This window comes from Salmo salar, chromosome ssa15 (assembly GCF_905237065.1).
Source record: "Salmo salar chromosome ssa15, Ssal_v3.1, whole genome shotgun sequence".
Taxonomy (NCBI): domain Eukaryota; kingdom Metazoa; phylum Chordata; class Actinopteri; order Salmoniformes; family Salmonidae; genus Salmo; species Salmo salar.
In genome coordinates this window covers 30,985,379-31,012,552 of record NC_059456.1, presented here as the reverse complement: position 1 = coordinate 31,012,552, position 27,174 = coordinate 30,985,379, and the positions used below count along the sequence as shown (strand labels likewise).

Genomic DNA, 27,174 nt, shown 5'->3' with positions numbered 1-27,174 from the left:
CTTCAAGAGAGCAAGAGTTGCACCCCTTCTGAAAAAACCTACACTCGATCCCTCCGATGTCAACAACTACAGACCAGTATCCCTTCTTTCTTTTCTCTCCAAAACTCTTGAACGTGCCGTCCTTGGCCAGCTCTCCTGCTATCTCTCTCAGAATGACCTTCTTGATCCTAATCAGTCAGGTTTCAAGACTGGGCATTCAACTGAGACTGCTCTTCTCTGTGTCACGGAGGCTCTCCGCACTGCTAAAGCTAACTCTCTCTCCTCTGCTCTCATCCTTCTAGACCTATCTGCTGCCTTTGATACCGTGAACCATCAGATCCTCCTCTCCACCCTCTCCGAGCTGGGCATCTCCGGCGCGGCCCGCGCTTGGATTGCGTCCTACCTGACAGGTCGCTCCTACCAGGTGGCGTGGCGAGAATCTGTCTCCGCACCACGTGCTCTCACCACTGGTGTCCCCCAGGGCTCTGTTCTAGGCCCACTCATATTCTCGCTATACACCAAGTCACTTGGCTCTGTCATATCCTCACATGGTCTCTCATATCATTGCTATGCAGATGACACACAATTAATCTTCTCCTTTCCCCCTTCTGACAACCAGGTGGCGAATCGCATCTCTGCATGTCTGGCAGACATATCAGTGTGGATGACGGATCACCACCTCAAGCTGAACCTCGGCAAGACGGAGCTGCTCTTCCTCCCGGGGAAGGACTGCCCGTTCCATGATCTCGCCATCACGGTTGACAACTCCCTTGTGTCCTCCTCCCAGAGTGCTAAGAGCCTCGGCGTGACCCTGGACAACACCCTGTCGTTCTCCACTAACATCAAGGCGGTGACCCGATCCTGTAGGTTCATGCTCTACAACATTCGCAGAGTACGACCCTGCCTCACACAGGAAGCGGCGCAGGTCCTAATCCAGGCACTTGTCATCTCCCGTCTGGATTACTGCAACTCGTTGTTGGCTGGGCTCCCTGCCTGTGCCATTAAACCCCTACAACTCATCCAGAACGCCGCAGCCCGTCTGGTGTTCAACCTTCCCAAGTTCTCTCACGTCACCCCGCTCCTCCGCTCTCTCCACTGGCTTCCAGTCGAAGCTCGCATCCGCTACAAGGCCATGGTGCTTGCCTACGGAGCTGTGGGGGAACGGCACCTCCGTACCTTCAGGCTCTGACCAGGCCCTACACCCAAACAAGGGCACTGCGTTCATCCACCTCTGGCCTGCTCGCCTCCCTACCTCTGAGGAAGCACAGTTCCGGCTCAGCCCAGTCAAAACTGTTCGCTGCTCTGGCACCCCAATGGTGGAACAAGCTCCCTCACGACGCCAGGACAGCGGAGTCAATCACCACCTTCCGGAGACACCTGAAACCCCACCTCTTTAAGGAATACCTGGGATAGGATAAAGTAATCCTTCTAACCCCCCCTTAAAAGATTTAGATGCACTATTGTAAAGTGGTTGTTCCACTGGATATTATAAGGTGAATGCACCAATTTGTAAGTCGCTCTGGATAAGAGCGTCTGCTAAATGACTTAAATGTAATGTAATGTAATAGGATCCTCTATGCCATCCTATAGAGTTAGTGAGACTTGTTAGTGGACATTTCATATCTCTGTGATACTGTCTTTTCTAAACTGACCTGACCTGAAAAATGTTAGGTCTGATCACTGATAAACTTGAGGAAGGCGAATACATTCAATTCAATACAACTTTATCCCCCCAGGGACATACAGAAAGCGTCTCATAGAGTGCTGAGCGTCAGGAATTCTCCCTGTAAGACAGGAAATTGGCTTGGATGTGGTGTTCAATCAATCAATCAAATGTATTTATAAAGCCCTTTTTACATCAGCCGATGTCACAAAGTGCTGTACAGAAAGCCAGCCTAAAACCCCAAACAGCAAGCAACGCAGATGTAGAAGCACATGCAGGAGCATGCAGGAGCTTCATTAGAACAGTGTGCATGTCTCAGAAACAGGATGAAAATCATTCTACTACTTTCCTGACTGACTTCCCACCAGTCTCAACACTTTCAGTTGCCATAAATACATGACATAAATCCTGAGTAAAAACACCTAACCCGGTCTGTTGGTGCTGCCTTGCCAACTCAATAGCTATAGGAGTTGTCAACTCAAGACCAGCACAAACAGATCTGGGACCAGACTAACGATGCCATTCTTACACAGCCTTTCATAACAGTGACGAGCATGTTGGGCCTGTAAAGTGTGTGTAAAGACTCAGAGCTTAGTTTACACAGCAGCTCCAAACAAAAGCAATGTGGCGTTAAAGCTAGACTTAAAAATGAATAATATGTACCCATTTATTGTTGAAGAATATAACTTATAAATGCATGATGATCTCAGTTCAACTGTCACACTCCATGAGAACCCAACATATAAGCTTGTTTTACCCCAACGTTTGTTGAGACTGCTTTTTAGCGAAACCGGGGCGGGGGAAAAGAGCTTGTTATTGTTTCAATGAAGGATTCTAGCTTTAAGGTATTTCTAGCATGTGCAGATCCAACTCGGTTAGAGCCGTGATGATCAGCCCCTGGGATTACACTGGGAGGTCTGTGGACTGGGTGGAGAGGGACAGTCATGGAAGAAAAGGGCCTGGGTTTAACCGAGTAGGGACGTTTAATATACCTCTGCTCCTTAGGCCTGCTGGGACAAGTGTGTGGAATGGGAGGAATGTGTTGAGGTGCTATAAACTCTCTCTCATACACTAATGAGTCAGACACACTAATATTATTGTGCAATATACAACTGGAGTATAGAGGTTAGTGGGTGTAGTGAATGTGATATAGATGCTATATACATTATGGATATATGGAAACTGTACACCAGGACTGACTCACTCACTAATGTACTGTCCTGTAATGTACTGCACTGTACTGTTGGTACTGTAATGCACTGTGTTGTACTGTACTGTAATATGCTCTACTGTAATATACTGTACTGTTGTACTGTAATGTACTGTGTTGTACTGCACTGTGCTGTACCGTAGTGTAGTGTGTTGTACTGTACTGTGTTGTACTGTGCTGTAATTACTGAAATGTACTGTAGTGCACTGTAATGTACTGTACTGTAATTACTGTAATGTACTGTACAACTGTGTTGTAGTGTACTGTACTGAACTATGTTGTACTGTGTTGTACTGTGGTGTACTGTACTGTGTTGTAGTGTACTGTGTTGTAGTGTACTGTACTGTAGGGTAGTGTACTATACTGTGGTGTACTGTGTTGCACTGTACTGTACTGTGTTGTAGTGTACTGTGTTGTAGTGTACTGTACTATGTGGTAGTGTACTGTACTGTGTTGCACTGTAATGTACTGTGTTGTAGTGTACTGTATTGTACGGTTCTATACTGTTTAGTACTCACCCAGGCCAGAGATGTTTATGGCCTTGACAGACTTCTTGATCTTGTGGAGAACTCCTCTGTCTACATCTAGAGCCTGTAGGGAGAGAGAACACACAGAGACACATCTATGAGGTACATCTAGAGCCTGTAGGGAGAGAGAACACACAGAGACACATCTATGAGGTACATCTAGAGCCTGTAGGGAGAGAGAACACACAGAGACACATCTAAGAGGTACATCTAGAGCCTGTAGGGAGAGAGAACACACAGAGACACATCTATGAGGTACATCTAGAGCCTGTAGGGAGAGAGAACACACAGAGACACATCTATGAGGTACATCTAGAGCCTGTAGGGAGAGAGAACACACAGAGACACATCTAAGAGGTACATCTAGAGCCTGTAGGGAGAGAGAACACACAGAGACACATCTATGAGGTACATCTAGAGCCTGTAGGGAGAGAGAACACACAGAGACACATCTATGAGGTACATCTAGAGCCTGTAGGGAGAGAGAACACACAGAGACACATCTATGAGGTACATCTAGAGCCTGTAGGGAGAGAGAACACACAGAGACACATCTATGAGGTACATCTAGAGCCTGTAGGGAGAGAGAACACACAGAGACACATCTATGAGGTACATCTAGAGCCTGTAGGGAGAGAGAACACACAGAGACACATCTATGAGGTACATCTAGAGCCTGTAGGGAGAGAGAACACAAAGAGACACATCTATGAGGTACATCATGTTTAACTATTTGTTACTTGTTTAATTATTTATTACTTTAATTTTCTATTTTTCTACTAATCTATTTTTTACTTACACATTTTTCTTCTTAACTTCTTAAAGCATTGTTGGTTAGGGGCTTGTAAGTAACCATTCACTGTCTACACCTGTTGTATGCGGCGCATGTGACAATAAAATGTGATTTGATTAAGAGGCTGTAGGGAGAGGGATCACAAAGAAACACATCTATGAGGCAGGAAGTAAACAGAAAGTCACTCACTCACTCACTCACAGCCCAGTCCTTAGTCACTGTGTGTGTATGAATTCCCCTGAGATTAGAGCAGTGAATGTGAGAATGGCCATGCAGTCCTGAGCCCAGCCCTACTGTTTACACAGTAACAAGACAGACATGGAAACATGCCAGCCAAGCCCACGGTCTGCCTGCACAACCATAATGCTATAGTGATAGGCAGCCACTCTCTGTGCGTCCAAAATGGCAACATATTCCCATAGGGCTCTGGTTAAAAGTAGTGCACTGCCAAGATACAGTCTCTGATATGAAGCTCAGAAACCAGAGAGGCTGTAAAAACAAGGAAATGGTTTGTGGGAAAACCACACTTGGGAACGATGGGGATCAGATGGTGTGGTCCTGTAATGGCCTACTAAAAGAACAGTGGAGATTAGATGGTGTGGTCCTGTAATGGTCTACTAAAAGAACAGTGGAGATCAGATGGTGTGGTCCTGTAATGTAAACAATGCTGTGTCCTTGGTTGATGTGTCAGCCATTCTCTTACACCCTTTTCACACTATCATGCATACCCAAACCAAATGGTTTTGTTTTACTCCACATGTGTCTGGTGGCCGGACATCACCCAGCCCAGGGAGCCCAGCGGACACTCACCCAGCCCAGGGAGCCCAGCGGACACTCACCCAGCCCAGGGAGCCCAGCGGACACTCACCCAGCCCAGGGAGCCCAGCGGACACTCACCCAGCCCAGGGAGCCCAGTGGACACTCACCCAGCCGCAGCCCACTGGGCACAGACGTCAATTCAACGTCTATTCCAGGTTGGTTCAAAGTAATTTCATTAAAATGATGTGGAAACAACATTGATTCAACCAGTGTGTACCCAGTGGGAGGAAGGCACGGGAGCAGACAAGCTGGGACAGGCTGGGCAGTCTGCGAGAGAGAGAGAAAGCATGCTAGGACAGGAGTGCATCAGCCTAGCCCAAGCCCCAGGGACTCTCCCAGGATGCAGCAGTGATCTACCAAGCTAGAGCTTTGTTCTGAGCTAGACTGGAGAGTGATCCTCCTCTGAGACTATATGGTAGTGTTCCCCACCACATAGCTCTGGTCCAGGGCATTACGTGCATCTTGCTGACACTGAGGCTTCCTGGACAAGAGCTACCCACCATGCAACACAGGCAAGGAAACAGCAAGACACTCCAGTCCACAGTAGGCTGCTCAGGAACTGTCAGGCAGATAAGAGGAACTGGGAAGGAGAGTGCTGTCTGTCAGTCGACCTGATGTAAAAACCGCCATTACAGCTGCCTGCCTGCTGTCTGTTCTCGACATTAGTGTTGTTCTATCTGGCATTACACATCTCATACGTGCAATTGAAGTTGGAAGTTTACATACACTTAGGTTGGAGTCATTAAAACTCGTTTTTCAACCACTCCACAAATTTCTTGTTAACAAACTATAGTCTTGACAAGTCGGTTAGGACATCTACTTTGGGCATGACACAAGTAATTTTTCCAACAATTGTTTACAGACAGATTATTTCACTTATAATTCACTGTATCACAATTCCAGTGGGTCAGAAGTTTACATACACTAAGTTGACTGTGCCTTTAAACAGCTTGGAAAATTCCAGAAAATTATGTCATGGCTTTAGAAGCTTCTGATAGGCTAATTGACATAATTTGAGTCAATTGGAGGTGTACCTGTGGATGTATTTCAAGGCCTACCTTCAAACTCAGTGCCTCTTTGCTTGACATCATGGGAAAATCTAAAGAAATCAGCCAAAAATGTGTGGACCTCCACAAGTCTGGTTCATCCTTGGGAGCAATTTCCAAATGCCTAAAGGTACCACGTTCATCTGTACAAACAATAGTACGCAAGTATAAACACCACGCAGCCGTCATACCGCTCAGGAAGGAGATGCGTTCTGTCTCCTAGAGATGAACGTACTTTGGTGCGAAAAGTGCAAATCAATCCCAGAACAATAGCAAAGGACCTTGTGAAGATGCTGGAGGAAACAGATACAAAGTATCTATATCCACAGTAAAACGAGTCCTATATCGACATAACCTGAAAGGCCGCTCAGCAAGGAAGAAGCCACTGCTCCAAAACCGCCATAAAAAGCCAGACTAAGGTTTGCAACTGCACATGGGGACAAAGATCGGACTTTTTGGAGAAATGTCCTCTGGTCAGCTGAAACAAAAATAGAACTGTTTGGCCATAATGACCATTGTTATGTTTGGTGGAAAAAGGGGGAGGCAGGCAAGCCAAAGAACACCATCCCAACCGTGAAGCACGGGGGTGGCAGCATCATGTTGTGGGGGTGCTTTGCTGCAGGAGGGACTGGTGCACTTCACAAAATAGATGGCATCACGAGGCAGGAAAATTATGTGGATATATTGAAGCAACATCAGTCAGGAAGTTAAAGTTTGGTCGCAAATGGGTCTTCCAAATGGACAATGACCCCAAGCATACTTACATAGTTGTGGCAAAATGGCTTAAGGACAACAAAGTCAAGGTATTGGAGTGGCCATCACAAAACCCTGACCTCAATCCTATAGACAATTTGTGGGTAGAACTGAAAAAGCGTGGGCGAGCAAGGAGGCCTACAAACCTGACTCAGTTACACCAGCTCTGTCAGGAGGAATGGGCCAAAATTCACCCAACTTATTGTGGGAAGCTTGTGGAAGGCTACCCGAAACGTTTGACCCAAGTTAATCAATTTAAAGACAATGCTACCAAATACTAATTGAGTGTATGTAAACGTCTGACCCACTGGGAATGTGATGAAAGAAATAAAAGCTGAAATAAATCATTCTCTCTACTATTATTCTGACATTTCACATTCTTAAAATAAACTGGTGATCCTAACTGACCTAAAACAGGGAATTTTTACTTGGATTAAATGTGAGGAATTGTGAAAAACTGAGTTTAAATGTATTTGGCTAAGGTGTATGTAAACTTCCGAGATTCAACTGTATATACTGTATTCTATCCTATTCTACGGTATGTTAGTCACTTAATAATGTTTACATATCTGGCATTACTCATCTCATATGTATATACTGTTTTCTATACTATTCTACTGTATCTTAGTCCGTTCCGCTCTGACATCGCTCGTCCATATGTACATAGTCTTAATTCATTCCTACTTAGATTTGTGTGTATATGTTGTGAAATTGTTAGATATTACTGCACTGTCGGAGCTAGAAACACAAGCATTTCGCTAGATCCACAATAACATCTGCTAAACACGTGTATGTGACCAATCAAATTTGACTTGGTCAACATGACTGAATCATATGTGCATGTATGTGTGTTTCTGTCCAACTTGATATACACTGTGTGTTCACTATTAACTGTGAAATCAAATGGGGGAGGGGGAAAAGCTGTTTGACTTTCAGTTGTGAAACAGAGAAAGCCAATGCAATACAACACTTCCTTGTTTTGAGAGATTCCACTAAATGTAACACTAACACAAGTGTTCGCTAGTCACCTCTCCTCATGTGGTATATTCTGCAACACTGTACACACAGCAGCAGATCCTCTCATATGGCAGTGTGTGTGTGTGTGTGTGTGTGTGTGCGTCTTCCTCCATTGTGCAAACACAGTATGCCGTAATACACTGTGACAACAATCCAGTGATTCATACAGCCTGCCGTAAGGCCAGTAGTGTATCGGTGGCATAGAGAGACCACTTCCGTATTACCAGCCTATTACCTGCCTGACCTGAGGCATAGAGATCACTTCCTTATCACCAGCCTATTACAAGCCTGGCCTAGGGCAACAGCACATCTCCAGAGACCAATCAGGAGCAGATCTGAATGCCAACAGATGCCAGGAATGCCTTAGGAACACCCGTTGTGATCTACTGTGCATGACAGTAGGCCTTATGCCAACAACACAAGGGTTATGTCCCAAATAGTCCAGCCATATGTATGCCATTTGGGACCTAGTAAGGAAAGCCAATTCAATGGATATGGATGTGTGAGGGATCCACTGGGCATTAAAGGTGTGGTACTACTCAAAGTTTGTATAGGGCTCAAGACTCTTTAATGTGTGGATGTGTCCACACGGTTTTCAAAGTGAAACTGCCTTGTAGGCAAACAGATAAGATAGCTTCATCACATTGGGGTAAGGCATTTTTGCATAAGTCACAGAGATGTTTGTAGCCTACAATAATGACACCTTTAAAATATGCTCAAGCCTCTTTAACATGTGGAAGTGTCCACACAGTTTTCAAAGTGAAACTGCCTTGTAGGCAAACAGATAAGATAGCTTCCTCACAATGGTGTAAGGCATTTTTTACGAGTCAGAGACCTTTGTAGCCTACAATAATTACATCTTTCAAAGGGAATTTTCAACTACATTTTTTGTCTATGGATTGCTGAATGGCATTGGTTTAGAATGGAATGCCTATAAACTATGGTGTTGTTGGTGGACACTTGTGGAGAATGGCATGGGCGAGGTTCAACACAACTAGGATAAGAAAACCTGCTTTGATTTCGAAAAGAAAAATATTTTTTTTCGTTACTATTTTGAGTTTAGAAGTTCTAGCCTGATCACTTTCAGGGAAACTGAACTAACTCGACAAATAACTGTTAAAATGCGGTTAGGCTACTCTGTGCGTAAAGGCGCACATGTTAATCTAAGAACACCTTTACCACATTTCGAGTCAATTATATTAATAGTTTTCACACTGTCATAGCCTGCACCCACCTCTTCTAATGCTGCCACGGCGTTCCGACAATGGGACATCCGAGTGGTGAAATTCGAGGTTGTGGGCGCTTTGTAGTCCTCGTTAGTTTCAGCCACAAATTCCGTGACCGTGATCAACTCCGGCAGCGGCATGTTTGTTCACTTTAAATGCGTTTATATCTATAAAATACGTTATTCCTCAATTTGTTGTTGATTAAACAGTAAGTTTCACACACAAAAAAACAACGGAAATGTAAGATTTATAAATCAAAGAGTGCCATACGATCTGTTAGGCTACTCCCAAATTTGCCAATCCAGTATCTGCGTCGATCTACATACAGTAAAACTACAGTAGTAAAATGTCCCTTTATTTGTGGGTTATCCTTGTATCCACGTCGAAGAAAAAGTACTCCAATATTCCATTACTACAGTTTGCCCACGCAATAAAATTATTAAAAACAACGTGAAATCACTTTCTCCCTGTGGGCTATCCGGATCTATCCCACCAGCTCCAGTTTTCACAACAACCTGTGACTGAGCGCATAAAGTGAAGCGTCAACCTGAACATAGAAAGGGGCGGGACGAACGCATGAATTGGCATGTTTAGGCGAAAAGGAGCAGAGATTGATTTACCTTTGCTCAGTTGGCGTTCAACACTCACTAGCAGACAGCTACGACAAAGGTTGAAGAGAAGGTGGCTCCGGCAACAGGTGTGCATCATAGGAACTCTTATTTATGAATGAATAGTTATAAATAACTTTTCCAAATGGTGTACCTCGTAAATAGGTATATGGCCAAGATGTTGCAGATGGCTATAAATAAAAAAAAGGGTTAAGACATACAGTACCAGTCAAACGTTTGGACACACCAACTCATTCCAGGGGTTTTCTACATTGTAGAATAATAAATACATCAAAACTATGAAGAAACACATATGGAATCATGTAGTAACCAAAAAAGTATTAAACAAATCAAAATATATTTTATATTTGAGATTGTTCAAAGTAGCCACCCTTTGCCTTGATGACAGCTTTGCACACGCTTAGCATTATCTCAACCAGTTTCATGAGGTAGTCACCTGGAATGCATTTCAATTAACAGGTGTGCCTTGTTTAAAAGTTAATGTGTAATTTCTTTCCTTCTTAATACATTTGAGCCAATCAGTTGTGTTGTGGCAAGGTAGGGGTGGTATACAGAAGATGGTCTTTTACCAAATAGGGCTAAGTCCATATTATGGCAAGAACAGCTCAAATAAGCAGAGAAACGACAGTCCATCATTACTTTAAGACATGAAGGTCAGTCAATCCGGAAAATTTCAAGAACTTTGAAAGTTTCTTCAAGTGCAGTTGCAAAAACCATCAAGCGCTATGATGAAACAGGCTCTCATGAGGACCACCACAGGAAAGGAAGAACCAGAGTTAACTCTGCTGCAGAGGATAAGCTCATTAGAGTTTATTGCACCTCAGATTGAAGCACTTATTTGGGTTGCAGAGTTCAAGTAACAGACACATCTCAACATCAACTGTTCAGAGAAGACTGCATGAATCAGGCCTTTATGGTTGAATTGCTGCAAAGATTGTGTAAGAGCTATTTGACCAAGGAGAGTGATGGCACTGCATCAGACAACTTGGCTTCCACAATCACCTGACCACAACTCAACCCAGAAAGCAGCCAACAAGTGCTCAGCATATGTGGGAACTCCTTCAAGACTGTTGGAAAAGCATTCATCATGAATTTGGTTGAGAGAATGCCAAGAGTGTGCAAAGCTGTCATCAAAGCAAAGGGTGGCTCCTTTGAAGAATCTAAAATATATTTGATTTGTTAAACACTTTTTTGTGTGTTATAGTTTTGACATCTTCACTATTATTCTACAATGTAGAAAATAGTAAAAATAAATAAAAACCATTGAATGAGGAGGTGTCCAAACTTTTGACTGGTACTGTATATAAAAATGATACACACACACACCCATGTTTATTCATATGAGGATGCATTTTAAGTGTTCTCTTCTTTAGTAATAACAGACTATTTTAACATTGGGAAGACAAAAGAAAATGTAAAACATGGTCAGATTTATTTTTTTACATAAGCAAAGAACATGTATACATTATGTTCCAATCCACTATTTTACACGATGACCCTGCTTTAGACAATGGTCAAATCCACAGTTCCAAGGGAACTGGGGGTACTGAGGGGGCTGCAATACCCGCTGATAAATCACAATTAGGGTTGCAAATGGTCGGAAGCTTTTTGGGAAATTTCCATGGGAAGTTAAGCCCTGGAATTTGGGGAATTTTGCTTAAATTCATCCAAAAAAAGTTGGCTTATAACAGTGAACCTTTTTTTTGTGGGATACACATGGCAATTCTAGATCTTGTGGCATATTTTGGTTAAACTATCCCCAATTCAATGGAATTGCAACCCTCTGCAAGCACAGTGCATTCTTCCATCACATGTACAGCTGATTCTCAAGATCTTGCACACTAATGAGATGCTATTGAGCCCACACTACTACCTCTGTCTGAGCCAAGGACTACATGCTTTCTGGTAAGTTTTGATTACAATACTGAGTGGGGTGAATACATTTTATATGACATACATGATTTTTTGTTAACTAGTAAATAGTAGCCTACAGCAAAGTGTGTTTAAATAATTTCTAACTTAACAATTTCTGCTAGTTAGTTTTTGCTACCATGTGAGTTTTTAGCTTGCTTGAGCCTGCTAACTGAGGAGTGTTAATTCACCTGTTTCCATACAAGTTTAATTTTAAAACATTTATCTTACAAAGGAGTTTTAATCAAACTGCTTAACTATTTATCTGTACATGGAATTGTATATATATATATATATATATATATATATATTTTTTTTTACTCATTTTTTTCTAATCTTTACAGGAAAATGCCACGGGCACTATCTGATGTGTGGAGAGATTTCACTGCAGATAATGTAGAAGGATAGGCTGTGTACATTTGCAAATACTGTGCCAAATCATATGTGAAGAATGCAACAAAGATGCAGAATCATCTGGCCAAGTGCATAAAGTTCCCTCAGCGCTCATAACAAGCAACCTCTGACAAAAGTCCCTCTACTTCTATTCAAGGTGAAAATGATGAATCAGACACCTTATCGATAGCAACAGCTCATGGTCCTCCTGGAATCAGAATCTGTTTTTTTGACTCATTGGAGGAACGTAGTCAGAGAAATGCTGATGAATGTCTTGCTCGAGCTGTGAATGCAACTGGTTCACCTCTGATGCTCACAGGCAATGTCTATTGGAAGAGATTTCTGAATGTTCTTCGCCCAGCATACACCCCTCCAACCAGACATGCTTTATCTACTCATTTTCTGGATGCAGAGTTCAACAGAAGGTCAAGCAAATCATAGAGAAAGAAGACTGTATTGCAATCATGAAGACTTCTGCCTGAAGCCCATACACGCTGCAGCGTACATGTTGGACCCCAAGTATGCTGGCAAGAGCATCCTGTCTGGAGCAGAGATCGACAAGGTCTATGATGTTATCACTACCGTGTCTCGCCACCTTGGCCTGGATGAGGGCAAGGTTCTTGGCAGTCTGGCGAAGTATACTTCCAAGCAAGGGCTTTGAGATGGAGATGCAATATGGCAGCTGTGCCAACATATCTCATTAGCCACCTGGTGGAAGGGACTTTGTGGATCTGTGGCTCTTTCCCCTGTTGCCTCCATCATCCTCCAAATCCCACCAACATCAGCCGCCTCAGTGCGCAACTGGTCCTTGTTTGGGAACACACACACCAAAGCATGCGACAAACTGACCAATACAAGGGTTGAAAAATTAGTGGCCATCCGCGAAAATTTGAGGCTTTTTGAGCCTGACAACAAGCCATCCTCAACAAGGTTGGAAAGTGACAGTGAAGATGAGGCCTCAGATTCCGATGTTCAAGAGGTGGACATTGAGGAGGTCCAGGGAGAAGACATGGAAGCCTGAGAGGAAGACAACCAAAGCTTTAGGTTCTAAGGCTATCATTTTACAGATGTATGTTGAAAACGTTTTTGGGAGATGCGAGGGATCATTCAATATTCCCTTTCTTTTGTTGTTCAGTGAAATCATCCCATGTGAAGAATCAACTCATTTAATCAAAGTTCAATTCAATTTATTTTTTTGCATGCATATACAGCTACAGAGTGGTGTTGTGTTCATTAGGCACGAAACGGAAGAAAACCGTGGAAACGGAAACGTACTATATTAGCTTGTACAATAACAAACGCCAGTTTTCATTGCACCACGTTTTGCTACTGTGTTCCCTAATGAACACAACCCAGGTCTGTAAAGCAGGTTTAAGTTTGGCCCTCCTTACTGTACCTCCTTGGGTGTGGGCACCTCCAGCTTGGTCTTCTCCGGGGCCTTAATGGCAACGACCGTCTGCTCCTGGAACACCTTGATACCACTAATGTCTCTGTGGGTCACATGCTAATGTCCAGAGGCAGTTAAAGAAAATACAACAGCAGGACACACAAATTGTTTGTACTTTAGGACTGGTGACTGTTTCTGCAGCGTAATCGTAATGGCCTTAATCCTAACATTGTGTACCAAAATGTTGGTTCATTCACAGCGTAAATCAAAGAGAGTGACTTTCTTATTTTTTTTGACAGTATTTTATTATCAGTCTGCATTTTGCTAATATTGGGTTGTCTCCTTATCTACTATTCTCAGTGTTGTTAGCTTCTTAAAATACCAGTGTTTGTACCATGTAAAAGGTGGTGTTAGTGTTTGAAAAAAGGCTGTCCTGCTCCTCTCCTCTCCACCTAACCTTCCCACACATTTACATAAGTATTCAGACCCTTTACTCAGTACTTTGTTGAAGCATCTTTGGCAGCGATTACAGCCTCAAGTCTTCTTTTGGATGACGCTACAAGCTTGGCACACCTGTATTTGGGGAGTTTCTCCCATTCTTCTCTGCAGATCCTCTCAAGCTCTGTCAGGCTGGATGGGGAGCGTAGCTGCACAGCTATTTTTAGGTCTCTCCAGAGATGTTCAATCAGGTTCAATTCCCAGCTCTGGCTGGGCCACTCAACGATATTCAAAGACTTGTCCCGAAGCCACTCCTGCATTGTCTTAGCTGTGTGCTTAGGGTCGTTGTCCTGTTGGTAGGTGAACCGTCGCCCCAATCTGAGGTCCTGAGCGCTCTGGAGCAGGTTTTCGTCAAGGATCTCTCTGTAGTTTGCTCTGTTCATCTTTCCCTCAATCCTGACTAGTCTCCCAGTCTCTGCTGTTGAAAAAAATGGACCCATCTTTCCTCCAGACGTGATGCTTGGCATTCAGGCCAAATAGTTCAATCTTGGTTTCATCAGACCAGAGAATTTTGTTTCTCATGGTATGAGAGTCCTATAGGTGCCTTTTGCAACTCCAAACGGGCTGTCATGTGCCTTTTACTGAGGAGTGGCTTCCGTCAGGCCACTCTACTATAAAGGCCTGATTGGTGGAGTGCTGCAGAGATAGCTGTCCTTCTGGAAGGTTCTTCCATCTCCACGGAGTGACCATCGGGTTCTTGGTCACCTCCTTGATCAAGGCCCTTCTCCCCCGATTGCTCAGTTTGGCCAGGCGGCCAGCTCTAGGAAGAGTCTCGGTGGTTCCAAACATCCTCCGTTTAAGAATGATGGAGCCCACTGTGTTCTTGGGGACCTTTAATGCTGCAGACATTTTTTGGTACCCTTACCCAGATCTGTGGCTCGACACAATCCTGTCTTGGAGCTCTACAGACAAGTCCTTCGACCTCATGACTTGGTCTTTGCTCTGACATGCACTGTCAACTGTGGGACCTTATTTAGACAGGTGTGTGCATTTCCAAATCATGTCCAATCAATTGAATTTACCACAGGTGGGCTCCAATCAAGTTGTATAAACATCAAGGACAGGGGAGAAAATCTGATATCAACTTTGGAGGGGACAATTACATTACATTTTCTCAAGAGCAATTCCTGATGGGGACACCAAAAGTAGTGCTGTAACACATAGCCTACATTGTAATATGGTAAATGTATATTGAGGAACTAAAGAAATAAGGTGTTTGCCGTACTCCTAACTACCGGTACCCAAAACTACACTAATCACAACAGCAATATCATTGCCTTTAACAAATCTTAGTTCAGTCACCAGTTTAAGTTGAGAGTGGGGGTATCCATGGCATTTTCCAATTATGTTCCTATTTTACAAGTAAAAAAAATTGAGAACCTTTCATAATGTTGCCAAACAAAGACTCAAACTTACCTGAGACTCCCTGTCTCTGCCAGTCTGTCCCTGCATATCTGTCCCCAACTCTGCAGTCTGTGTGCCATCTGTTGCCTGCTCTGCCTAATGACATCATTGTGAAACATTTCCATTAGAATTTCATTTCTTTCTTATGAACATTTTATCAACTAGTCTTTGAGATATTAGGCTACTAGGGTTCTTACTTTGCGTTTTGGTGTACTGAAAAATACTCTGATGTCCGTCTTATTTTTCTGCCATTTTTCTACCTGGCTGGCTGGCTGGCTACACACACACACACACAGTGTGTAGGTTATTTACAGTAGGAGATGGGCTTCTATCATCTTATCTTTTATCATTCTATTTGGGCTTCGATCTAAAAGGTAGCTAACAAATGTGAAACGGATTAAAATGACAAGAGTTGACAGCTGTATGAGTTCACCATTTACACAACATATGCTGCAACCTTTTGTAATTTTAATAGTTTGTTTCATATTGGCTGGCTTCCAACAATAGCTGAATTTGCAAAGCTAGCGAGCACCAATTCCATTTCAGTGGTGTTCGCTATAATCTTTGCTACCCGGGTTAAATAAAGGTGAAATAAAATAAATAAAAGTTCCCTTGAGACAATTTAGCTTTTGCAACGAGACCATTGAATATATTTAAGACAATGGTAGAAGAGAGTGTAGTTCTGTTCAGTTTGGACTTCAGTTTATCGCTAACCTTATCACAGGGACTTTGAAGCACTAACTTACATCATCTGCATGCTGATCTTGGAATAAATTGACGATAGCAAAGATTCCATATTTGACGAGGCCACAAATGGAATAATTACTAGCTAGCTTAATAGTTAATATTTGCCCGCTAGCTCTGCATATTCAGCTAGTGTGTGTGCGCGAATGACTGGATTAACCTCACGTCAGTTACGTTCATTGAGTGCCTTTCAGACAGTGGATACGACCCCTCTTACCTTGCCAACTAAGGAACTGGCAGTGGATCAAACCATTGTGAGGCAAAGGTTGGGGGGGGGTCGCAATCTTTTGAAATTTAAAAACGCGCTATTAAGTGTCTATAATCAGCACAATTGCTTTCATTGCGTATTATTAATATTATTTAAATTACATAGTTATGTTTCAGTGATATATTGGAGGGGACAAATCATTTTTCCCAGGATGGGGGGGGGGGGTCGTGTCCCCCCCGGGATTTCCGCCCCGATCAAGGATGATCGATGGAAACAGGATGCACCTGAGCTCAATTTCGATTCTCATAACAAAGGGTCTGAATACTTATGTAAATAAGGTATTTCTGTTTTTATTTTTAATACATTTGCAAATGTTTTCGCTTTGTCATTATTGGGTATTGTGTGTAGATTGACGAGGAACCATTTTTTAAAATCTATTTTAGAATAAGGCTGTAACGTAACAAAATTTGGAAAAAGGGAAGGGGTCTGAATACTTTCCGAATGCCCTGTATAGCGGGTGAGGGCATTCATAGCCGACTGCTCAGATGGGGGAGGGCATACCAGTCAACTGTTTCTACATGGTCCTTCTAACCGGACTTAGCAACTTATAGTTTTTACATGGTCCTTCGTATCACCAGATTCTGACCTGCTCTAGTTGAGATGTTGAAAAACCCAGAAGAGGAGTCGTTTCCACGCCCCAGGATGCAGACAAGTTATCCTGCATCCCTACGACATATGGGGCTGCTGTCACCACCCACCTCAGCCCACTCTGACACACAAAGCCGTCAAGCACCGGAGGAAGATGAGTTGCAAGGCCCTACACACCTCTCTCATCTAAGAGACTACCAGCCCTGCTCCAGGCCTCCTCAGTGGTCAGAGTGACCACACACTCGAGTACCTACGTCACGAGCAGCAAGAGATCAGGAGGGCATACTCTAGGCCCACCCGGCCTCAGTCACTGCCGATGGAGCACCGGCACAGCTGCTACTTTCCTGACCCCCACCACTGTAGGCCCCCCCAGCTAAAGCCATCATCACCTTCACGGGAGCGCAATCACTACCGGTACTCCCCGAGTCGGCCCAGCTACTCCCCTGAGAAACACTACTCCAGCGGGCGAGGGCATTCACAGCCGACCGCTCAGACGGGCGAGGGAATTCACAGCCGACCGCTCAGACGGGCGAGGGCATTCACAGCCGACCGCTCAGACGGGCGAGGGCATTCACAGCCGACCGCTCAGACGGGCGAGGGCCTGCTAGCCGACCACTTTTACATGGTGCTTTAGTGCCCAACAGTTTTTTACAGTGTTTATGTTATAAAAGGATATTCTCTGTTGTCTAGGCCGTCCGTCATGTCAAAGAGCTGCTGTGCACAGGTCTTGATGAGCTCATCCAGACTTTCCTCCACCGTCTTCAGGTTCTGCAGCTCCCGCTAAAACCTCTGCTTCGGCCCCACAAAACTGGTGACTGGACACGGACCTCTGGGGAGGGACAGGATGGTACCACACTCAGTTATAGAATACAGACAAACCCCTTGCTACCATGCAGGGTGATCTGGTCTTGGTATTTTATTAGGTCCCCATTAGCTGTTGTGAAAGCAGCAGCTACTCTTCCGAGGGTCCACATAAAACATGACATAATATAGAACATTAATAGACAACAACAGCTCAAGGACAGGAGTCACATATTAATTAGGGCACGCAGTGGAAGACGTTTCTAAACGTTTTGCAACTGAAGAAAATTTGTCTTTCTTACTGGACAAGTTCAGGTGGTAGTCCCTCCCTATTTCAGTCTGTTTTCTTCCATTTGGTGCCTAATGAATACCACCCTGCATGAACACATCCTATCAAAACAGACAAATAAGCACAGAAGGTGGGAGCACAGACTGGCAAAGAGCTTGTGTGTTGAAACCGTAGTACTCACAACCACTTGATCTTGTTGGCAGATTGTTTCTGAATAAGGTTGATCCCTCCAGGCAGTTGGTGAGGTCATAGACCCTCGGTTTGCTTGTGTTGAGGTTCTTTGCCACGAGGTTTAGGTCCATGAAACCATGAGGGATGCCACGCAATAGCCTTAGGAACATCTTGGTCAACAGAGCCAGATCCTGGAGGACAAATGGTGTGTCCGGTACCACTGGATTGGGTTCAGTGGCACTGGCTACAGTAGGAAAAAGGTACAAATATTTTATCAAAGCCAAAACAAGACATTGATTCAACATTATCTGCATCCATAATGGGACCCTATTCCCTACATACACTGAGTTTACAAAACATTAGGAACACCTTCCTAAAATTGAGTTGCACTCCTTTTACCCTCAGAACAAAATCAGTCACATACACGTGTTTAGCAGATGTTATTGCAGGTGTAGTGAAATGCTTGTGCTTATAGCTCTGACAGTGCAGTAATATCTAACAATTACACAACATATACCCAATACACACAAACCTAGTAAAGGAACGGAATTAAGAATATAAAAATATATGGACGAGCAATGTCAGAGCGGCATAGAATAAGATACAGTATAATAGTATAGTATATACAGTATATACATGAGATGGGTAATGCAAGATATTTAGACATTATTATTATAGATTTTATTTTATATTTTCATTTATTTATCTAGGCAGGTCAGTAAAGAACAAATTCTTATTCACAATGACGGCCTATGGGACTCCTAATCACGGCTGGTTGTGATACAGCCTGGAATTGAACCACGGTCTGTAGTGATGCCTCTAGCACTGAGATGCAGTGCCTTAGAGTGCTGCGCCACTCGGGAGCCAAATATTAAAGTGACTAGTGTTCCATTTATTAAAATGGCCAGTGATTTCAAGTCTATGTATATAGGTAGCAGCCTCTATGTGATAGTGATGGCTATTTAATAGTCTGATGGCCTTGATAGAAGCTGTTTTTTAGTCTCTCGGTCCCAGCTTTGATGCACCTGTACTGGCTTCGCCTTCTAGATGATAGCGGTGGTTGTTGTCCTTGATGATATTTTTGGCCTTCCTGTGACATCGGGTGGTGTAGGTGTCCTGGAGGGCAGGTACTTTGTCCCCGGTGATGCATTGGGCAGATCGCACTACTTTCTGGAGAGCCCTGCGGTTGAGGGCGGTGCAGTTGCCGTACCAAGCGGTGAAACAGCCCGACAGGATGCTCTTGATTGTGCATCTGTAAAAGTTTGTGAGGAATTAAGATGACAAGCCACATTTCTTGAGCCTCCTGAGGTTGAAGAGCCGCTGTTGCGCCTTCTTCACCACACTGTCTGTGTGGGTGGACCATTTCAGTTCGTCAGTGATGTGTAGGCCGAGGAACTTGGAAGCTTTTCACCTTCTCCACTGCGGTCCCGTCGCTGTGGATAGGGGGTGCTTCCTCTGCTGTTTCCTGAAGTCCACGATCATCTCCTTTGTTTTGTTGACGTTGATTGAGAGCTTATTTTCCTGGCACCACACTACCAGAGCCCTCACCTACTCCATGTAGGCTGTCTCGTCGTTGTTAGTAATCAGGCCTACTGTACTACTGTTGTGTCATCTGCAAACTTGATGATTGAGTTGGGAGACGTGCTTGGCCACACAGTCATTGGTGAACAGGGAGTACAGGAGGGGACTGAGCACGCACCCTTGTGGAGGTGTTGTTTCCTACCTTCACCAACTGGGGGCGGCCCGTCAGGAAGTCCAGGACCCAGTTGCACAGGGCAGGGTTCAGTCCCAGGGCCTCAAGCTTAATGATGAGCTTGGAGGGTACTATGGTGTTGAATGCTGAGCTATAGTCAATGAACAGCATTCTTACATACAGTTGAAGTCGGAAGTTTACATACACTTAGGTTGGAGTCATTAAAACTCATTTTTCAACCACTCACACATTTCTTGTTAAACTATAGTTTTGGCAAATTGGTTAGGACATCTACTTTGTGCATGACACAAGTAATTTTTCCAACAATTGTTTACAGACAGATTATTTCACTTATAATTCACTGTATCACAATTCCAGTGGGTCAGAAGTTTACATACACTAAGTTGACTGTGCCTTTAAACAGCTTGGAAAATTCCAGAAAATTATGTCATGGCTTTAGAAGCTTCTGTTAGGCTAATTGACATCATTTGAGTCAATTGGAGGTGTACCTGTGGACGTATTTCAAGGCCTACCTTCAAACTCAGTGCCTCTTTGCTTGACATCATGGGAAAATCAAAAGAAATCAGCCAAGACCCCAGAATAAAATTGGAGACCTCCACAAGTCTGGTTCATCCTTGGGAGCAATTTCCAAATGCCTGAAGGTACCACGTTCATCTGTACAAACAATAGTACGCAAGTATAAACACCATGGGACCAAGCAGCCATCATACCGCTCAGGAAGGAGACGCGTTCTGTCTCCTAGAGATTAACGTACTTTGGTGCGAAAAGTGAAAATCAATCCCAGAACAACAGCAAAGGACCTTGTGAAGATGCTGGAGGAAACAGATACAAAGTATCTACATCCACAGTAAAACGAGTCCTATATCGACATAACCTGAAAGGCCGCTCAGCAAGGAAGAAGCCACTGCCCCAAAACCGCCATAAAAAAGCCAGACGACAGTTTGCAACTGCACATGGGGACAAAGATCGTACTTTTTGGAGAAATGTCCTCTGGTCTGATGAAACAAAAATAACTGTTTGGCCATTATGACCATCGTTATGTTTGGAGGAAAAAGGGGGAGGCTTGCAAGCCGAAGAACACCATCCCAACCATGAAGCACGGGGGTGGCAGCATCATGTTGTGGGGTGCTTTGCCGCAGGAGGGACTGGTGCACTTCACAAAATAGATCGCATCATGAGGCAGGAAAATTATGAGGATATATTGAAGCAACATCTCAAGACATCAGACAGGAAGTTCAAAGCTTGGTCGCAAATGGGTCTTCCAAATGGACAATGACCCCAAGCATACTTACAAAGTTATGGCAAAATGGCTTAAGGAGAACAAAGTCAAGGTATTGGAGTGGCCAACACAAAGCCCTGACCTCAATCCTATAGAAAATTTGTGGGCATAAAAGAAAAAGCGTGTGCGAGCAAGGAGACCTACAAACCTGACTCAGTTACACCAAATCTGTCAGGAGGAATGGGCCCAAGTTATTGTGGGAAGCTTGTGGAAGGCTACCTGAAAAGTTTGACCCAAGTTAAACAATTTAAAGGCGATGCTACTAAATACTAATTGAGTGCATGTAAACTTCTGACCCACTGGGAATGTGATGAAAGAAATAAAAGCTGGAATAAATCATTCTCTCTACTATTATTCTGAGATTTCACAATCTTAAAATATAGTGGTGATCCTAACTGACCTAAGACAGGGAACTTTTACTAGGATTAAATGTCAGGAATTGTGAAAAACTGAGTTAAAATGTATTTGGCTAAGGTGTATGTAAACTTCCGACTTCAACTTGAAGTATTCCTCTTCTCTAGATGGGATAGGGCAGTGTGCAGTGTGATGGCAATTGCATCGTCTGTGGATCAATTGGGGCGGTAGGCAAACTGAAGTGGGTCTAGGGTGACAGGTAAGGTAGAGGTGATATGATCCTTGACTAGTCTCTCAAAGCACTTCATGCTGACAGAAGTGAGTGCTACAGGGTGATAGTCATTTAGTTCAGTTACCTTTGCTTTCTTGGGTACAGGAACAATGGTGGTCATCTTGAAGCATGTGGGGACAGCAGACTGGGATAGGGAGAAATTGAATATGTCCGTAAACACACCAGCCAGCTGGTCTGCACATGCTCTGAGGATGCGGCTAGGGATGCCGTCAGGGCCGGCAGCCTTGCGAGGGTTAACACGCTTAAATGTCTTACTCGCATCAATTCGGAACATCGGAATAGCCTCAATTCGTCAGGCCAAGGACTCTACAAGGTGTGGAAAGCATTCCAAGGGATGGTGGTCCATGTTGACTCCAATGCTTCCCACAGTTGTGTCAAGTTGGCTTGATGTCCTTTGGGTGGTGGACCATTTTGATACACACGGGAAACTGTACTACCATACCCCGTTCAAAGGCACTTCAATCTTTTGTTTTGCCATTGACCCTCTGAATGACACACATACACAATCCATGTCTCAATTGTCTCAAGGCTTAAAAATCCTTCTCTAACCTGTCTCCTCCCCTTCATCTACACTGATTGAAGTGGATTTAACAAGTAGCATCAATAAGGGATCATAGCTTTCACCTGGATTCACCTGGTCAGTCTATGTCATGGAAAGAGCATGTTTTGAACACTGTATATTCTAGTACTTTAGTTAGCTAATAGCCATTCACTGTATCTTGATTATAAAAGTAAACCACTGTGTGTTTTATGGATTTAGGGGCAGTTACCATATCTGGATATGAAAATTAACAGTGATAACACTACTCTTGTACTACCAAGTGTTTTGTACACTCAGTGTAGTTCACTACTTTGACCAGTAGTGGGCCCTGGTCAAAAGTAGTGCACTAAATAGGGCATAGGATTCCATTAGCAATGCAGGCAGCCTTTTGGGGGCCCTAAGCGAGATTTTGTTGTCCCCACCCCCACTACTAAACATTTTAGTGGCCCTGTCTCTTGATGGCGGAGAGAAAAACAATACATTTTAAAGTGAAATTCCTGCAATTCTGAACATTTTGCCATGGGGAGAAGAGACATTTTTGCAATTTTATGACAAATTTCATGCAATGCTACTCATTTTGCCATGGGGCACAGCGAATTTTTGTGCAGTTTTACAGCTAATCTCCTACAATTCTACCCATTTTCCATGTGGTGGCAAGAATTTTTTACCAGTTTTAAAGCGGTTGCTTAGCGGCCTGGGGCCCTAAGCAACCACTTATGTCACTTATGCCTGGAGCCGGCCCTGGATGCAGGAATTGTACAAGGCAAGGAAGTGTCAGAGGGTCATTCAACGCCAGGTTGATTTTGAATAATAATAGATGTTCAGTAATGATGATCACGCATACCTTGTCTTGTCTTGGTGCCTTCAACCAGTTCACAGGATCTAGATTGAAGAGGGATACAAAACAACAACAACCACTTAAGTGCCTTGTTGCAAACAGGATGTATGTTTTTTAATATTTTTTGTAAATTATGTACAGGCTTCCTTCTTTTCACTCTGTCATTTAGGTTAGTATTGTGGAGTAACTACACGGTTGTTGATCCATTCTCAGTTCTCTCATATCACAACCAATAAACTCTAACTGTTTTAAAATCACCATTGGCCTCAGTGAAATCCCTGAGCCGTTTCCTCCTTCTCCGGTAACTGAGTTAGGAAGGACGCCTGTATCTTTGTAGTGACTGGGTGTATTTATACACCACCCAAAGCCTAATTAATAACTACCATGATCAAAAAGATATTCAGTGTCTGCTTTTTAAACATCTACCAATCAGTGTCCTTTTTTGCGAGGCATTGAAAAACCTCCCTGGTCTTTGTGGTTGAACATGTGTTTGAAATTCACTACTCGATTGAGGGACCTTACAATTGTCTGTATGTGTAGGGTACAGAGTTGGGGTAGTCATTCCAAAATCATGTTAACCACTACTACTCTACACAATGAGTCCATGCAACTTATTATGTGATTTATTAAAAATGCCTCGTTATTTTCAAACACCTAGAGAGATGCTCAGAAGTGTAGAATGCAAGTACCTGTAGTTCAAAACACAAAAGGAAGAATGCTTATTATATTTCATAAAGGCTAGAGAGCTGTTACCTTACATAGATGCAGATGGTTCTGTCTCGGCCTGGTTCATCATATTCTTCTTCAACATCAACATCCTGTAAATAAAATATATGTAGACAGGGATTACTAAAAACAACGACTACAATGAATGCAATAAGAACGCCATCAATCAAAGTGATCATGCGCGTATCCTCTCGTGCCTAGTCGTAGCAACTGCTACAGCATCATCATCCACGAATTCCTACGCGTCCACGGGTTGATCAGATGTAGTGGTCCGTCGAAGTATGGTGGCATGATAGGAATGGCATCATCGCTTTTTCCAAGTGGCGTTATGTGGTCTGTCAGAAAGTGTTTTTCACATATGATGTGCTCCTCCGTTGAATCCTACTTCTCCGTCTTTCGCTGGGGAGCAAGGCACACTTCTATTCGAGTCTGGTCCTTAGGAAAATGTAAAAACCTCTTAGAAGGTCGATTCGGAAACGCTCCTTTATTATTGTCGCTTCGATTAGGACACCCCAGAACCACGCATTTCACCATAGCCAAATATATGTGACGACGACCACCAGCAACATTCGAACGTTTTGTCGCTAAATTAAATATCACGTTTATTTGTTTATCTCAAATTCACGTTTCTTGGACAGGAAAATATGATTTTCAAAGCCGGAAGTTGGCATCATGTGATGAACGTCAGCCAATGAAAATATTAGAAAAGCAAAGGAAGGTGGGATTACGTCTTCCTTGTATGATTGTATGAAATACGTGTCGTTACCGATATTTCTTTTCCGCCACCTGCAGGATTGGGGTGAATAATAAGTGTTTCTGTTAGGGGACGAGAAGAGAAGACCGCAGCGCAGCATCTTATTTTGCGTTCAGTAAACTGTGCGCGAGGTATGGAGCCGAGCAACTGCGCAACGAGCGCCTGAGTTTAATATAATATTTGTTGTCCGCTATTTATAAAGAAAAAATATATATATTAGACTACAGGAGAAATGAAAATAACGTGTAAAAAGCCTATTTCAACTGGAAACGGAGAATAAAAGAACAACTTAACCCTTTTCTTATTTTAATTCAGTGGTACTTGGGCCTATTTTGTCTAGCCTTTAAATTGGAATATGGTGCTGATATTTTCGCAAACCATTGCCTAGAGCAGGAATGAGTCGAATCCTTCCCCGCCCAAATTATGGTTGATTTGGGAAGTATTTGCGCCTAAACCGTGCTGTAGCGCAACCGACAGCCAGTAGTGGCCAGCAGCAAACAGCAGCAGCTACAGCGGTGGATGTAGTATCAGAGTCGGGGCGAATCTGGGATTCACTGTCAGAGGGGAAGAAGAGCAGAGGACTCTCTCAACGTTCTGTGAATCATGGCTACTGAAACCGTGTCCCCGGCATGCACTGGATCCAGTTTGCTGCAACCCATAAGCGAAATCATCAATCTTCCTCTCGACCAGGTAAATAGGTTCATTCTTGTTACTTCTACATACGCTTTTTTTTTCTCAGTATTTCTATCATACGTCGCATGTCCAAAATTGCAGCAAAAACAACATTGTGTAGCCAATGGTCTTTGGTTCCTCACTATCAAACAACGGTATTGGTATTGCCATTTTCCCCTCATAGGAAATCATGAATTTGGATTGGTTTGATACAGTCGTTCAACACGTTGATGCCACATTGGCATAAGCGCACATCTCGCAATAATTGAATTAAATGAAAGGCTCCCTTTAAATGTCACAAAAATGTAACGTTTGGTCGACAATGAATCATCAGCCATACTTTTAAATAGTCTCTTATTTGAACAAATGTGCCGCAGATTTCTGTGTTCAGGATATGTAGCCTGTCTAGACTACAAGAACCCTAGATTTGGATTTACAGTTGACATTGGCTTCTTACTGATCAGGCTATAATGTAACCAGTTTTATTTTACGCACAAAATAAATGACACATTTTCAGTAGCCTAGTCACAGCTGTAGAATAGGCCCATGTGTTTTGCTGCCAGTGCCAAATCAATCTGAATTTATCATTAAGCATGTTTTCAGTTATTACCCTTGTCTATTCCTTGCAATGGTTTTCACATAGGCCCATTCAGGTGACCTGTATATGTAAATGCTTTAGTCTCACTTGTCATTAGAAGACGTCGAAGAACACTCAGATTACATAGCCTACCCTGACCACAGCAGCTTTACTTTACATGTGAAGCCCATCCCATGCAAATATTAAATCTGCAGCACCCACTCTTACAATCTACTGTATACAAGATTTGCATCTGAAAAAGATCAATGGAAAAGTCTCTGATAATATCCCACTAATCTATTCACATTCATAACCAACCAAGTTTGAATCCATGCTCATTTATGTAATGTGGCACATTCATATATTTAGCTAATGCATGAATCCCCAGCGACAACCTTAAGTTAAATGCTGTAATGCTGCTTTTCCCAAACTCGGTCAAATGTAGTGCACTATAAATTGCCTGGCTACCCATCCACATCGCTACGGCCAACTGTTGTGTCTTCTGACGATTTCTAGAATGCGAACACATTCTGACTGTTCTGATTGGGCCCAGAAACCGACAACATTATCAATTTTGATACTCTGATTGGTTAGAGGCGATCCAATTGCTGATTTAAAAATACAATTGTGCAACGCAAATCATTTTGAAGTTACACAAACTACTTCTACGATGGCAGTTTCAGAATTAATGTATCAATTGATAGAGCAGCAGAATTAAATTCAGGGTGAGTCGTCAGTCAACACTACAAAGAGAATAGGGTGCCATTTCGGCACAACTCCAGAGGTTGTGCTGTAGAACTCCTGTTTTTTCCCTTTTAGCCAAAACAAGAGACCAGATGTACTGTAGCGTGCAGTAAATTATCCCATAACATCTCCTACAGTATTCATGAAGGGAACGTGACCACAACAGTGAGTCGTCTGAACAAACATCAATTCCTCTTAACACTCCTCTAGAGGTAACAGGTGTGTTTGTTTAGTTACTTCACTGAGCGAGCTCTATAAATATTTCCATTGGTGTTTTCTCTTTCTCTTCACACTAAAGGTTAGACTTGGATAATACTGTATTGGCTTGGGTATTTTCTATCCACATTGTCCTTTCCAGCACAGTTTCAGAAACTATGGTGGAAGCGTAACCAGGCCAGTCTAGTACAGCTCGGCTTGGTTACTTAACATTATAAACTGAGTGGTTTGAGCCCTGAATGCTGATTGGCTGACAACCGTGGTATATCAGGCCATAAACCATGGGTATGACAAAACATTGATTTTTAATGATCTAATTACGTTGGTAACCAGTTTATAATAGCAATAAGG

The 27,174-nt window shown here is 43.2% G+C and overlaps 2 protein-coding genes, 1 long non-coding RNA gene and 1 pseudogene across 5 annotated transcripts in view; 1 reads left to right on the top strand and 3 right to left on the bottom strand.

The window, feature by feature from the left end:
- LOC106571254 (arf-GAP with SH3 domain, ANK repeat and PH domain-containing protein 2) overlaps window positions 1-9,573 on the bottom strand; it is a 39,087-nt gene extending 29,514 nt beyond the window's left edge. For both annotated transcript variants that reach the window (XR_006759148.1, XM_014144069.2), the window contains exons 1-2: window positions 9,042-9,573; window positions 3,371-3,443 (exon numbers count right to left, since the gene is read on the bottom strand). Coding sequence is in view for 1 of the 2 variants with exons in the window: in XM_014144069.2 (XP_013999544.2) it covers window positions 3,371-3,443; window positions 9,042-9,173 (205 nt within the window). In the remaining variant the exon portion in view is untranslated. The remainder of the gene's footprint in view (window positions 1-3,370; window positions 3,444-9,041) is intronic.
- Window positions 9,574-11,077: 1,504 nt separating this feature from the next.
- LOC123723907 (uncharacterized) lies at window positions 11,078-14,044 on the bottom strand. The gene is made up of 2 exons (XR_006759149.1): window positions 13,363-14,044; window positions 11,078-12,983 (listed from the first exon to the last, which is right to left on the bottom strand). It is a non-coding gene; the product is annotated as an uncharacterized lncRNA (long non-coding RNA).
- Window positions 14,045-16,489: 2,445 nt separating this feature from the next.
- On the bottom strand, window positions 16,490-24,542 carry LOC106571260 (transcription factor E2F6-like; annotated as a pseudogene).
- A 135-nt stretch (window positions 24,543-24,677) lies between these two features.
- Window positions 24,678-27,174, top strand: part of LOC106571255 (lysophospholipid acyltransferase 2) — a 77,082-nt gene continuing 74,585 nt past the window's right edge. Inside the window, exon 1 of one of the 2 annotated variants that reach the window (XM_045695614.1) lies at window positions 24,678-25,304. In XM_045695614.1, the coding sequence (XP_045551570.1) occupies window positions 25,218-25,304 (87 nt within the window). In that variant the 5' untranslated portion in view covers window positions 24,678-25,217. The remainder of the gene's footprint in view (window positions 25,305-27,174) is intronic. The other variant, XM_014144071.2, reaches the window with a different exon arrangement.